This window comes from Salvelinus alpinus, chromosome 22, assembly GCF_045679555.1.
Source record: "Salvelinus alpinus chromosome 22, SLU_Salpinus.1, whole genome shotgun sequence".
Lineage (NCBI taxonomy): Eukaryota > Metazoa > Chordata > Actinopteri > Salmoniformes > Salmonidae > Salvelinus > Salvelinus alpinus.
Window position 1 is genome coordinate 6,652,811 of NC_092107.1, and position 15,528 is coordinate 6,668,338.

At 41.5% G+C, this 15,528-nt stretch overlaps 1 protein-coding gene across 1 annotated transcript in view; it reads left to right on the forward strand.

Annotated features, from left to right (window-relative positions):
* LOC139548875 (short transient receptor potential channel 4-like) overlaps positions 1 to 15,528 on the forward strand; it is a 31,309-nt gene that overhangs the window by 2,060 nt on the left and 13,721 nt on the right. The window contains exons 2-6 of the mRNA XM_071358789.1: positions 1,175 to 1,362; positions 2,203 to 2,421; positions 11,827 to 11,967; positions 12,524 to 12,700; positions 14,791 to 14,991. Of these exons, the coding sequence (XP_071214890.1) occupies positions 1,204 to 1,362; positions 2,203 to 2,421; positions 11,827 to 11,967; positions 12,524 to 12,700; positions 14,791 to 14,991 (897 nt within the window). The 5' untranslated portion in view covers positions 1,175 to 1,203. The remainder of the gene's footprint in view (positions 1 to 1,174; positions 1,363 to 2,202; positions 2,422 to 11,826; positions 11,968 to 12,523; positions 12,701 to 14,790; positions 14,992 to 15,528) is intronic.

Genomic DNA, 15,528 nt, shown 5'->3' on the forward strand with positions numbered 1-15,528 from the left:
CGGAGGGTGAGGGCTAGGGCCATTCCCCCCAGAAATGTCCAGGAACTTGCAAGTGCCTTGGTGGAAGAGTGGGGTAACATCTCACAGCAAGAACTGGCAAGTCTGGTGCAGTCCATGAGGAGGAGATGCACTGCAGTACTTAATGCAGCTGGTGGCCACACCAGATACTGACTGTTACTTTTTATTTCAACCCCCCCTTTGTTCAGGGACATATTATTCCATTTCTGTTAGTCACATGTCTGTGGAACTTGTTCAGTTTATATCTCAGTTGTTGAATCTTGTTATGTTCATACAAATATTTACACATGTTAAGTTTGCTGAAAATATTCACAGTTGACAGTGAGAGGATGTTTCTTTTCATGCTGAGTTTAGTATTATACGTCTTTCTCTGAGACCAGGTTGCTTTGTGCCTGCTAATAACAAAGGATAATTACAGGGAGAATTTACATTGGTGGTTATAAAAATAAAGTGTTTTACCTTTATTTAACTAGGCAAGTCAGTTAAGAACAAATTCTTATTTACAACGCCGGCCAAACCTCTGGGCCAAGACTCTGGGCCAATTGTGTGCTGCCTTATGGTACTCCCAATCACTGCCGGATGTGATACAGCCTGGATGGTTAGGAGAATAATGACACTGATGATTTACGTAAAAGACATGGAGACATGTTGGTTGGGTGGGGTTGGGGGAATGGAATGGGTGGTTGGGGGTGGAGGCTCACTTCTTTTTGTTTCTATTCCTCTACATACTAAATGTATTATTACTTTTTAAACTATTTAATATGATCATAATGATCAATACTTTGTATTTATGTACTTTTTTAAATGTTACATTTTTATTTTGGAGTGGCAGCCCACAATTAAATACAATATGAACTGAATATGCAAGTTAAGTTATTTGAATTTGTATATTGAACCCCCCCCCCCACCAACGAAAAAATGACAACATAAATACAAATGTTGACACACAAAAAAACATATTATACTTATTGGAGGTGCAAAGATGTAAATAAAATACCAAACGTCTGTCCAGTGAGTCCAGTCTGCATGAAGTAGTTTTCCTACTAGCAACCAAACCATTCACCCAACCATTACTGATCTGTGTCCCTGTCTCTGTCCACTGCCTCCCCAAAATGTAGATAAGAGTAATCAATGTTATCTAATCTAACCTGTCTAGGTGAGTGAGATTGCCTAGCAGTAGCAGCGATGTCTCAACTGTACTACCGGAGGACAGACAACTCCTCCTATAGGGACCGGATCCCTCTGCGGATTGTCAGGGCCGAGTCTGAACTGTCTGGCCTGGAGAAGAACTACCTGGGAGCAGTGGAGAAAGGAGACTACGCCTCAGTCAAACAGGCTCTAGAGGTAGGGATGCAGGGCGGAGAAGAAAGGGGGAGGGAGGAAGGGAGGGGATGGTGGAGAAAGGAGACTACGCCTCAGTCAAACAGGCTCTAGAGGTAGGGATGCAGGGCGGAGAGGAAAAGGGGAGGGAGGAAGGGAGGGGATGGTGGAGAAAGGAGACTATGCCTCAGTTAAACGGTCTCTAGAGGTAGGGATGCAGGGCGGAGAGGAAAAGGGGAGGGAGGAAGGGAGGGGATGGTGGAGAAAGGAGACTATGCCTCAGTTAAACGGTCTCTAGAGGTAGGGATGCAGGGCGGAGAGGAAAGGGAGAGGGAGGAAGGGAGGGGATGGTGGAGAAAGGAGACTATGCCTCAGTTAAACGGTCTCTGGAAGTAGGGAAGAAGGAAGGAGAGGGAGGGATGAGGGAGGAAGGGGGAGGGAGGGAGGGAGGGAGAAAGAGGTGGAGAGAAGGAGGAAGGGAGGGGAGATTAAGGAGGCAGTAGAAAGCATACTATACTTCCATCAAACAAGCTCTAGGGATGGAGGGGGTAGAGGGATGGGAGATAGAGAAAGGGAAGAGGGGAGGGAGGGAAGAGAAGGGAGGGAGAGAGGGGAGGGAGGGAGGGAGTGAAGGGAAAGGAGGAAGGAATGGAGAGAGAGACAGGAAAAGGAAGGGAGGGAGGGACAGGAAGAGGGAAGGGAGGGAGGGAGGGAGAAAAGAAGGGAGAAAAGGAGGGCGGGAGGGAGAAAAGGAGGGAGGGATAAATAAGTCCCAGTACAATATCAATAAACATGATACAATTTGCTATCTTGATACCGTAAAACTAAGTAATCATCCGTTGTCATTCCCCCTCCCGCTTGTAGGAAGCAGAGATATACTTCCGGATCAACATTAACTGTATAGACCCGTTGGGCCGCACAGCTCTGCTGATCGCTATAGAGAATGAGAACCTGGAGATTATAGAGCTGCTGCTCACCTATAACGTGTACGTCGGTGACGCTCTCCTACACGCCATCCGTAAAGAGGTGGTGGGGGCCGTGGAACTGCTGCTCAACCACAAGAAGCCCAGCGGGGAGAAACAGGTAGGATAGTTACAGTGTGCTTCCCAAATGGCACTCTGTTGTTGAGTGTTGGCTATAGTCACTTGGTGGAGGGGTGACTAGCCTACATTCACCTGCATACAGCACACTGTCCTTGTGTTATCACATACCAATAGTCTACCTGCTTTACAATCCGACTGGTCTTGAGAAAGGCCTTAGACCTGACATGTCGACATAGAACAGTCTCTACTATATGCCCTCTTCTTGTTTTTCCTGTGCATTACACTAAGCCATGCCCTACCAGGCACATACTCATTCCTATAAGGATACATTTTATAAAGACTTTTTTTGATATAACCTTTATTTAACTAGGCAAGTCAGTTAAGAACAAATTCCTATTTACAATGATGGCCTACCAAAAGGCAAAAGGCCTCCTGCGGGGACAGGGGCTGGGATTAAAAATATAAATAAATTAAATTAAAATATAGAACAAAACACACATCACGACAAGAGAGACAACACAACACTACATAAAGAGAGACCTAAGACAACAACATAGCATGGCAGCAACACATGACAACACAACATGGTAGCAACACAACATGGCAGCAGCACAACATGGTAGCAGCACAAAACATGGTACAAACATTATTGGGCACAGACAACAGCACAAAGGGCAAGAAGGTAGAGACAACAATACATCACGCAAAGCAGCCACAGCTGTCAGTAAGAGTGTCCATCATTGAGTCTTTGAATTAAGAAATTGAGATAAAACTATCCAGTTTGAGTGTTTGTTGCAGCTCGTTCCAGTCGCTAGCTGCAGCGAACTGAAAAGAAGCGCTTTGGGAACCTTTAACAGAATGTGACTGGCAGAACGGGTGTTGTATGTGGAGGATGAAGGCTGTAATAGATGTCTCAGATAGGGGGGAGTGAGGCCTAAGAGGGTTTTATAAATAAGCATCAACCAGTGTGTCTTGCAACAGGTATACAGAGATGACCAGTTTACAGAGGAGCATAGAGTGCAGTGATGTGTCCTATAAAGACCATTGGTGGCAAATCTGATGGCCGAATGGTAAAGAACAACTTCAACCCTATTTTATTTTTAAGGGGATAGATCAGCTAAGACATTAGCAGATTTAAGTGTATCAAATAAGATTACTTGCAACTAATAACCCCCCCTTTTTTTCTATATAATGTCCCTACCCCCATTTCCACTGGTTGGAAGACTCAGTGGAAAACATACACATTCAAGTCTGACTTTCAACTGAGATCTACAAGGAGAAAATGTGCATGTGCAATTTACAAGTGTTTCTCCATGCTATTACACGCTGGATATTTGAACCATATAATGTTTGTGAATTACATATTTTTCCTCCCCCCCTCTTGCTTCTGCACATAATTCCCTTTTCACTTCTATCTCTGTATGTGTTGGTCTACTCTAATTAACAGGTTCTCTCAGAACTGCAATGAGATACGCTACTATGGGCGATTTACACATTTTCCCCATTCACTTGCACTCTGGATATTTGAATCATAATTCTTACAGTATATTCTCCACAGCATCTCTTCTACACATAATTCTTACAGTATATTCTCCACAGCATCTCCTCTACACATAATTCGTACAGTATATTCTCCACAGCATCTCTTCTACACATAATTCTTACAGTATATTCTCCACAGCATCTCTTCTACACATACTGTAATTCTTACAGTATATTCTCCACAGCATCTCTTCTACACATAATTCTTACAGTATATTCTCCACAGCATCTCTTCTACACATAATTCTTACAGTATATTCTCCGCAGCATCTCTTCTACACATAATTCTTACAGTATATTCTCCACAGCATCTCTTCTACACATAATTCTTACAGTATATTCTCCACAGCATCTCTTCTACACATAATTCTTACAGTATATTCTCCACAGCATGTCTTCTACACATCATTCTTACAGCATATTCTCCACAGCATCTCTTCTACACATAATTCTTACAGTATATTCTCCACAGCATCTCCTCTACACATAATTCTTACAGTATATTCTCCACAGCATCTCTTCTACACATAATTCTTACAGTATATTCTCCACAGCATCTCTTCTACACATAATTCTTACAGTATATTCTCCACAGCATCTCTTCTACACATAATTCTTACAGTATATTCTCCACAGCATCTCTTCTACACATAATTCTTACAGTATATTCTCCACAGCATCTCTTCTACACATAATTCTTACAGTATATTCTCCACAGCATCTCTTCTACACATAATTCTTACAGTATATTCTCCACAGCATCTCCTCTACACATAATTCGTACAGTATATTCTCCACAGCATCTCTTCTACACATAATTCTTACAGTATATTCTCCACAGCATCTCTTCTACACATAATTCTTACAGTATATTCTCCACAGCATCTCTTCTACACATAATTCTTACAGTATATTCTCCACAGCATGTCTTCTACACATAATTCTTACAGTATATTCTCCGCAGCATCTCTTCTACACATAATTCTTACAGTATATTCTCCACAGCATCTCTTCTACACATAATTCTTACAGTATATTCTCCACAGCATCTCTTCTACACATAATTCTTACAGTATATTCTCCACAGCATGTCTTCTACACATAATTCTTACAGCATATTCTCCACAGCATCTCTTCTACACATAATTCTTACAGTATATTCTCCACAGCATCTCCTCTACACATAATTCTTACAGTATATTCTCCACAGCATCTCTTCTACACATAATTCTTACAGTATATTCTCCACAGCATCTCTTCTACACATAATTCTTACAGTATATTCTCCACAGCATCTCTTCTACACATAATTCTTACCGTATATTCTCCACAGCATCTCTTCTACACATAATTCTTACAGTATATTCTCCACAGCATCTCTTCTACACATAATTCTTACAGTATATTCTCCACAGCATCTCTTCTACACATAATTTCCTCTTCTCTTCCATCTCTGTGTTGATCTTGGTTGTATCCCAAAATGGAACCCTATTCCATATTTAGTGCACACTACCCTATAGGCCCATATCAGAATATAGTGCGCTATATAGGGAATAGGGTGCCATTGAGACTTAGACATGAACAGGTGAACAGAGGTATGCTAAAACAGACAGGGTCTCCCTGAGGTCTGAAAGAGAAAGCTTAACTCTGCTCGTCACTTTATTTAAATCACAGCTGATCCACTAGACTAGATCGTCCTCCCCTCATCTCCTAGCCCTCCTGTGATTCCTCTATTTACAGTATGTTTATTTATACACTCTCTTAGTGATATGTTAATCATCTGATTTAAATTTCTGTTGACCTCTTTAGCAAACGAGTCAATAGGCATGTACTGTCTTTCATCTGTATAGGCTACTGATTTGTGTATACAGTGATATATCTGTAGCCTATTGACGACATCTTATTATGTGAAACTGTGAAAACGTTACATGGTCGTACCGGTCCTAAGGATAAGGTCCTAAGGATAAATATTTTCAATATAACGGTAGTGATGGTAGAATAAATAGACATGTCGGGAAGATACATTTACATTTAAGTCATTTAGCAGACGCTCTTATCCAGAGCGACTTACAAATTGGAAAGTTCATACATATTCATCCTGGTCCCCCCGTGGGGAATGAACCCACAACCCTGGCGTTGCAAGTGCCATGCTCTACCAACTGAGCCACACGGGACCAAGATAGTCAAAATGACTTACAAAAACAAGCTAACTATTACCAAAAATGTATTTCCTGGGTTGGCAGGTAGCCTAGTGGTTAAGATCCTTGGGACAGTAACTGTAAAGGTTGTTGGTTCAAATCACTGAGCCGAGTAGGTGAAAGATCTGTAGATTTGCACCTGAGCAAGGTGCTTAACCCCAGTTGCTATGGATAAGAGTGTCTACTAAAATGAAATCAAACTGAACTTTCCTACTGGTGTTAGGAAACAGGCTGTGAGTACTATGACAACAAAATGGGCCTACAGCCTACAAAGATATGGATACTCTCCCCATCAGAACTTATAGAACACTGGCAAAGCTACCTGCGAGGGAGCTCAAGGTATTTCTATCTGGTGTGATAGAAAAATTACATATTTATTTGATATTAATGGTTAACAATTCATATTTAACTAATAGTAAGACATTTCTGTTCTACTAATGTTATGTTTTTATGGTTTCCACTCTAGTTCCCTGGAAGAGTTTAGAACTATCCCTCATTGTCTCATAATCATCCTGGCATCCCGTGCAGATAACCAGGAGATGAACCAAGGTGGCTTATTGGAGGGGTGGAACCATCCATGACTAAGCATTCTTAGTATCAGCCTTATAACAAACAGCATTATCTAGTGGTTGACTAGTGTCATTATTGCAATAATTAATTGGTATTAAATAAAGATGATTGTTTGAAGAAATGACAAAGTCTCTCTCACTTCATTAGAATATTCTGTATGCTCTGAAGGGGAGAGTACACATATGTGGGTGGGGAGCGAGGGAGCTCCAAGAAGCGGCAACACACAAGGACACGCTCAAAGCATTAGAAATAAATGCACAAACTGAAGGAAAATAGCGTCACTCGAATTACACAGATAATTGGGCACTTGCGAACAAGTATTTAGCGGCTGTACACATGTTTAAAACAGTAACAATATTGTCATGACATAATTAGGCCTAACTAAAGCGTGCACAAGTGAGAGTGGTGCTGTGGCCATCACAGAAACGACCAGGCAAAACTCTTCCCAACAAATGATACAATATATTGAATTATGATATTAGGCTATTTGAACTCAACCATTTATCTTGAAAAAATATATTTTAGTGTGGCTATTACTCTCGTTTGCAGAGGGCCAAAAATACAACATGAAATGTAACTGGAAGACATACACAGTCCTGAAATGCAAACAACTTAATCAAATTACAGCGTACATTATCAAGGTTACATTTATGTTTTAGCTAGTTTTAAACAAAGGACAGAAATAGAACAGAATACAGTAGGTCTGACACACACACACACACACACACACACACACACACACACACACACACACACACACACACACACACACACACACACACACACACACACACACACACACACACACACACACACACACACACACACACACACACACACACACCATTACAGAGAAAGTCTACGGGGGCTGAACACTTCTCAAACACATTTTCAAAGACGTCAAAGAAAACTCCTACAGCACCAGAGCTGCGCTGAAACACTTTGGATTCAACTGAGGCCCTTTTAACTAGATGGACAAGAACGCATAGGGCCACCCATGCAGTTAGCTATTGAGACAATGTCTACATACACCATCCTGTATTACATCTGAATTAGGAATCTGTCCCTCCATCAGATGGAGAGAGAGAGAGAGAGAGAGAGAGAGAGAGAGAGAGAGAGAGAGAGAGAGAGAGAGAGAGAGAGAGAGAGAGGAGTGTAATAGAAGAGTGTATTTATTCCCTCTCATCTTTCTATCAGAGGAGATTGTGGCATCTCTCTACTCTCTTTCTCCACCTCTCTTTCTCCACTCTACTGTATCTCCACCTCTCTTTCTCCATCTCTACTGTATCTCCACTTCTCTTTCTCCATCTCTACTGTATCTCCACCTCTCTTTCTCCACTCTACTGTATCTCCACCTCTCTTTCTCCACTCTACTGTATCTCCACCTCTCTTTCGCCACTCTACTGTATCTCCACCTATCTTTCTCCACCTCTCTTTCTACCCTTCTCTTTCTACACTCTACTGTATCTCCACATATCTTTCTCCATCTCTACTGTATCTCCACCTCTCTTTCTCCACCTCTCTTTCTCCACTCTACTGTATCTCCACCTCTCTTTCTCCATCTCTACTGTATCTCCACTTCTCTTTCTCCATCTCTACTGTATCTCCTCCTCTCTTTCTCCACTCTACTGTATCTCCACCTCTCTTTCTCCACTCTACTGTATCTCCACCTCTCTTTCGCCACTCTACTGTATCTCCACCTCTCTTTCTCCACCTCTCTTTCTCCCCTTCTCTTTCTCCACTCTACTGTATCTCCACATCTCTTTCTCCATCTCTACTGTATCTCCACCTCTCTTTCTCCATCTCTACTGTATCTCCACCTCTCTTTCTCCATCTCTACTGTATCTCCACCTCTCTTTCTCCACTCTACTGTATCTCCACCTCTCTTTCTCCACTCTACTGTATCTCCACCTCTCTTTCTCTATCTCTCTTTCTCCACCTCTCTTTCTCCATCTCTACTGTATCTCCATCTCTCTTTCTCCACTCTACTGTATCTCCACCTCTCTTTCTCCATCTCTACTGTATCTCCATCTCTCTTTCTCCACTCTACTGTATCTCCACCTCTCTTTCTCCATCTCTACTGTATCTCCACCTCTCTTTCTCCATCTCTACTGTATCTCCACCTCTCCTTCTCCATCTCTACTGTATCTCCACCTCTCTTTCTCCACTCTACTGTATCTCCACCTCTCTTTCTCCACTCTACTGTATCTCCACCTCTCTTTCTCTATCTCTTTCTCCACCTCTCTTTCTCCATCTCTACTGTATATCCACCTCTCTTTCTCCACTCTACTGTATCTCCACCTCTCTTTCTCCACTCTACTGTATCTCCATCTCTCTTTCTCCACTCTGCTGTATCTCCACCTCTCTTTCTCTATCTCTCTTTCTCCACCTCTCTTTCTCCATCTCTACTGTATCTCCACCTCTCTTTCTCCACTCTACTGTATCTCCATCTCTCTTTCTCCATCTCTCTTTCTCCACCTCTCTTTCTCCATCTCTACTGTATCTCCACCTCTCTTTCTCCATCTCTCTTTCTCCATCTCTACTGTATCTCCACCTCTCTTTCTCCATCTCTACTGTATCTCCACCTCTCTTTCTCCACCTCTCTTTCTCCATCTCTCTTTCTCCACCTCTCTCCATCTCTACTGTATCTCCACCTCTCTTTCTCCACTCTACTGTATCTCCACCTCTCTTTCTCCATCTCTCTTTCTCCACCTCTCTTTCTCCATCTCTACTGTATCTCCATCTCTCTTTCTCCACTCTACTGTATCTCCAACTCTCTTTCTCCATCTCTCTTTCTCCATCTCTACTGTATCTCCACCTCTCTTTCTCCATCTCTACTGTATCTCCACCTCTCTTTCGCCATCTCTCTTTCTCCATCTCTACTGTATCTCCACCTCTCTTTCTCCATCTCTTCTGAGTGAGTTTAGAGATAATGATAGTAAGGTCAAACTCCATCTCAACAACATGACCTAACTGGCAGCGATGCTAGTCATTGTTTCAACATCACTTTGTTATGCAAACACATTATCTGGACCACACACGAATGCACGCACACCATCAGGAACATCAGAAATCAATGACAAGAAGACCTGTGGTTTATGGGAACATCACTTAAATCTACTGTATCTCCACCCCTCTTTCTCCATCTCTACTGTATCTCCTCCTCTCTGTCTCCACTCTACTGTATCTCCACCTCTCTTTCGCCACTCTACTGTATCTCCACCTCTCTTTCTCTATCTCTTTCTCCACCTCTCTTTCTCCATCTCTACTGTATATCCACCTCTCTTTCTCCACTCTACTGTATCTCCACCTCTCTTTCTCCACCTCTCTTTCTCCCCTTCTCTTTCTCCACTCTACTGTATCTCCACATCTCTTTCTCCATCTCTACTGTATCTCCACCTCTCTCCATCTCTACTGTATCTCCACCTCTCCTTCTCCATCTCTACTGTATCTCCACCTCTCTTTCTCCACTCTACTGTATCTCCACCTCTCTTTCTCCACTCTACTGTATCTCCACCTCTCTTTCTCTATCTCTTTCTCCACCTCTCTTTCTCCATCTCTACTGTATATCCACCTCTCTTTCTCCACTCTACTGTATCTCCACCTCTCTTTCTCCACTCTACTGTATCTCCATCTCTCTTTCTCCACTCTGCTGTATCTCCACCTCTCTTTCTCTATCTCTCTTTCTCCACCTCTCTTTCTCCATCTCTACTGTATCTCCACCTCTCTTTCTCCACTCTACTGTATCTGTATCTCTCTTTCTCCATCTCTCTTTCTCCACCTCTCTTTCTCCATCTCTACTGTATCTCCACCTCTCTTTCTCCATCTCTCTTTCTCCATCTCTACTGTATCTCCACCTCTCTTTCTCCATCTCTACTGTATCTCCACCTCTCTTTCTCCACCTCTCTTTCTCCATCTCTCTTTCTCCACCTCTCTCCATCTCTACTGTATCTCCACCTCTCTTTCTCCACTCTACTGTATCTCCACCTCTCTTTCTCCATCTCTCTTTCTCCACCTCTCTTTCTCCATCTCTACTGTATCTCCATCTCTCTTTCTCCACTCTACTGTATCTCCAACTCTCTTTTTCCATCTCTCTTTCTCCATCTCTACTGTATCTCCACCTCTCTTTCTCCATCTCTACTGTATCTCCACCTCTCTTTCGCCATCTCTCTTTCTCCATCTCTACTGTATCTCCACCTCTCTTTCTCCATCTCTTCTGAGTGAGTTTAGAGATAATGATAGTAAGGTCAAACTCCATCTCAACAACATGACCTAACTGGCAGCGATGCTAGTCATTGTTTCAACATCACTTTGTTATGCAAACACATTATCTGGACCACACACGAATGCACGCACACCATCAGGAACATCAGAAATCAATGACAAGAAGACCTGTGGTTTATGGGAACATCACTTAAATCTGAGTTGTTGCAGTAAAGGGAACAGTAATGTAATACTGTTAGCTAGTATTTCCTCATACTGTAAGTGAAGTGGTCACTCAAGTGCCTCTTTCCTTATCATCTCCTCCCAGAGGGAGACCAATCAGACTGTGCCAAATGGCACCCTATTCCCTATATAGTGCACTACTTTTGACCAGAGCCATATGATGGTGCCATTTGGGACTCACATTAAATGATTAAACCCTGTCAATCAGTCAATCAAATTGATTTATAAAGCAGATGTCATGAAGTGCTTTTACAGAAACTCAGCCAAACACCTCATAGAAAAAAACTATGCAGATATGTAGAAGCATGGTGGCTAGGAAAAACAGGAACCTAGGAACACACACACACACACACACACACACACACACACACACACACACACACACACACACACACACACACACACACACACACACACACACACACACACACACACACACACACACACACACACACACCGCTTCTCAAGTAAATCCTAAACCATGTACCTCTATTGTATTGGTTCATAAAGGAGACATTATGGTAGTATTGATATTGATAATACTATGATGTTGTTATGAATTCAGTTTTGTCGAATTCGGTTTTCCTTCTTCAATCGATATCTGAATTGAACACATCTTTTGTCTCTTGCCCATCATCATCCCTATCTGACTATGACCCATATGTATCTCTTCCCCGCCCTCTCCCCAGGTTCCTCCCATCCTATTGGACAAGCAGTTCTCTGACTTCACTCCTGACATCACACCCATCATCCTAGCAGCTCACACCAACAACTATGAGATCATCAAACTGCTGGTGCAGAAGGGGGTGTCTGTGCCCCAGCCACATGAGGTGGGTCTGAATCAGGATATATGCTACACAATGGTTTAGTACTATGGTAAATGATAAAATACTACATGCTACAGTATGATATAGTACGTAATGTAGTACAGTACAGTAGTCACAGCAGGCTACACTACACTACAGTATGATACAATAGTTGAGTACAGTATGATAGTTACAATACTGTCACGGCTCTTGTCGGAATGAGTGGACCAAAGTGCAGCGTGGTAAGTGTTCATGATAAATGTATTACTCAAAATACTCGCACAAAATAACAAAGAGGGAAAACCGAAACAGTCCTGTCAGGTGCAGACACTAAACAGAAAACAACTACCCACAAAACCTAAAACGAAAAAGGACAACTTATATATGATTCCCAATCAGAGACAACGATAAACAGCTGCCTCTGATTGGGAACCACACCAACATAGAAATAAAGAAACTAGAATGCCCACCCTAGTCACACCCTGGCCTAACCAAAATAGAGAATAAAAACCTCTCTATGGCCAGGGCGTGACAAATACTGCCCTCCCTCCACTAACTCTCCAGTACATATGTGTTCCAGGTGCGCTGTAACTGCATGGAGTGCGTGTCCAGCTCTGATGTGGATAGTCTTCGTCACTCCCGCTCACGTCTCAACATCTACAAGGCCCTGGCCAGCCCATCACTACTGGCTCTCTCCAGTGAAGACCCTTTCCTCACAGCTTTCCAGCTCTCCTGGGAACTACAAGAACTCAGCAAGGTGGGGGTTTTAACAGATATTTGCTAAGTTTATTTAATTTAATTAAATTGAGCTGGAGGATGAGTTTGAGTCAAAGAAGAGTGAGGAGTTGTCTCAGCAGTGTACTTTATAAGCAGTTTATGGACTATTAATGTACATACTTAATTGTTATTTGGAACATAAGGCTTCCACAGAGAGTGCCACAGACGCCCATCTTCTGCCTTTTAGGAGATGGACGGTGTTCCATGACAGTGTTTATTTGTGCTCGACTTTTAACTAACAGTTTATTCCTGTTTCAGGTGGGGAAAGAGTTTAAGTCGGAGTATAAGGAGTTGTCCTAGCAGTATAAAGACTTTATAAAGAGTTGTCCTAGCAGTATAAAGACTTTATAAGGAGTTGTCCTAGCAGTATAAAGACTTTATAAAGAGTTGTCCTAGCAGTATAAAGACTTTATAAGGAGTTGTCCTAGCAGTATAAAGACTTTATAAGGAGTTGTCCTAGCAGTATAAAGACTTTATAAGGAGTTGTCCTAGCAGTATAAAGACTTTATAAGGAGTTGTCCTAGCAGTATAAAGACTTTATAAGGAGTTGTCCTAGCAGTATAAAGACTTTATAAGGAGTTGTCCTAGCAGTATAAAGACTTTATAAGGAGTTGTCCTAGCAGTATAAAGACTTTATAAAGAGTTGTCCTAGCAGTATAAAGACTTTATAAAGAGTTGTCCTAGCAGTATAAAGACTTTATAAGGAGTTGTCCTAGCAGTATAAAGACTTTATAAAGAGTTGTCCCAGCAGTATAAAGACTTTATAAGGAGTTGTCCTAGCAGTATAAAGACTTTATAAGGAGTTGTCCTAGCAGTATAAAGACTTTATAAGGAGTTGTCCTAGCAGTATAAAGACTTTATAAAGAGTTGTCCTAGCAGTATAAAGACTTTATAAAGAGTTGTCCTAGCAGTATAAAGACTTTATAAGGAGTTGTCCTAGCAGTATAAAGACTTTATAAAGAGTTGTCCTAGCAGTATAAAGACTTTATAAAGAGTTGTCCTAGCAGTATAAAGACTTTATAAAGAGTTGTCCTAGCAGTATAAAGACTTTATAAGGAGTTGTCCTAGCAGTATAAAGACTTTATAAGGAGTCGTCCTAGCAGTATAAAGACTTTATAAGGAGTCGTCCTAGCAGTATAAAGACTTTATAAGGAGTCGTCCTAGCAGTATAAAGACTTTATAAAGAGTTGTCCTAGCAGTATAAAGACTTTATAAAGAGTTGTCCTAGCAGTATAAAGACTTTATAAAGAGTTGTCCTAGCAGTATAAAGACTTTTGTAAGGAGTTGTCCTAGCAGTATAAAGACTTTATAAGGAGTTGTCCTAGCAGTATAAAGACGTTATAAGGAGTTGTCCTAGCAGTATAAAGACTTTATAAGGAGTTGTCCTAGCAGTATAAAGACTTTATAAGGAGTTGTCCTAGCAGTATAAAGACTTTATAAGGAGTTGTCCTAGCAGTATAAAGACTTTATAAAGAGTTGTCCTAGCAGTATAAAGACTTTATAAGGAGTCGTCCTAGCAGTATAAAGACTTTATAAGGAGTCGTCCTAGCAGTATAAAGACTTTATAAAGAGTTGTCCTAGCAGTATAAAGACTTTATAAAGAGTTGTCCTAGCAGTATAAAGACCTTATAAAGAGTTGTCCTAGCAGTATAAAGACTTTTGTAAGGAGTTGTCCTAGCAGTATAAAGACTTTATAAGGAGTTGTCCTAGCAGTATAAAGACGTTATAAGGAGTTGTCCTAGCAGTATAAAGACTTTATAAGGAGTTGTCCTAGCAGTATAAAGACTTTATAAGGAGTTGTCCTAGCAGTATAAAGACTTTATAAGGAGTTGTCCTAGCAGTATAAAGACTTTATAAAGAGTTGTCCTAGCAGTATAAAGACTTTATAAGGAGTTGTCCTAGCAGTATAAAGACTTTATAAAGAGTTGTCCTAGCAGTATAAAGACTTTATAAAGAGTTGTCCTAGCAGTATAAAGACTTTATAAGGAGTCGTCCTAGCAGTATAAAGACTTTATAAAGAGTTTTTAACTAGTTTATTGACTGTTAACTAACAGTTCCTGACTGTTTCAGGTGGAGAATGAGTTTATGTCGGAGTATGAGGAGCTATCTCAGCAGTGTAAACAGTTTGCCAAGGACCTGTTGGACCAAACCAGGAGCTCCAGAGAACTAGAGCTGATCCTGAACTACAGAGACGACATTAACCCTCTACTGGATGAGAACACCAATGACCTGGCCAGACTCAAACTGGCTATCAAATACACACAGAAAGAGGTAAGACAAAACCAATGTTTCCTCAGAAAAATGTGTTTATTGTCATTTTTCTGCTTGTTGAAGCTTGGCCAGGTGACTCTCCCTCCCAATGTACAGCTGAGGGTTTTACATGTTGTATTTCAGTGGATAAAGCATGAAGCTAACGTCTGCTGTTATCTTTAAAATAGGATTGAGAAGTAGTAGATTGCCGGATTTGGGTGGAGACTTCCTATGGGAGTTGTAATTCTGTGGTAATCACCAGGCTGTGTCTGAAAATGGCATCCTTCCTTAGTAAAACAACACATTACTGGAGCTACACAACATGACCAAAACCTGCTCGTCGAACATCTCATTCCAAAATCATGGGCATTCATATAGAGTTGGTCCCCTGTTTGTTGCTATAACAGCCTCTACTCTTTTGGGAAAGCTTTCCACTAATGTTTGAACATTGCTGCAGGGATTTGCGTCCATTCAGCCACAAGAGCATTAGTGAGGTTGGGCGCTGATGTTGGGCGATTAGACATGGCTCGCAGTCTGCATTCCAATTCATCCCAAAGG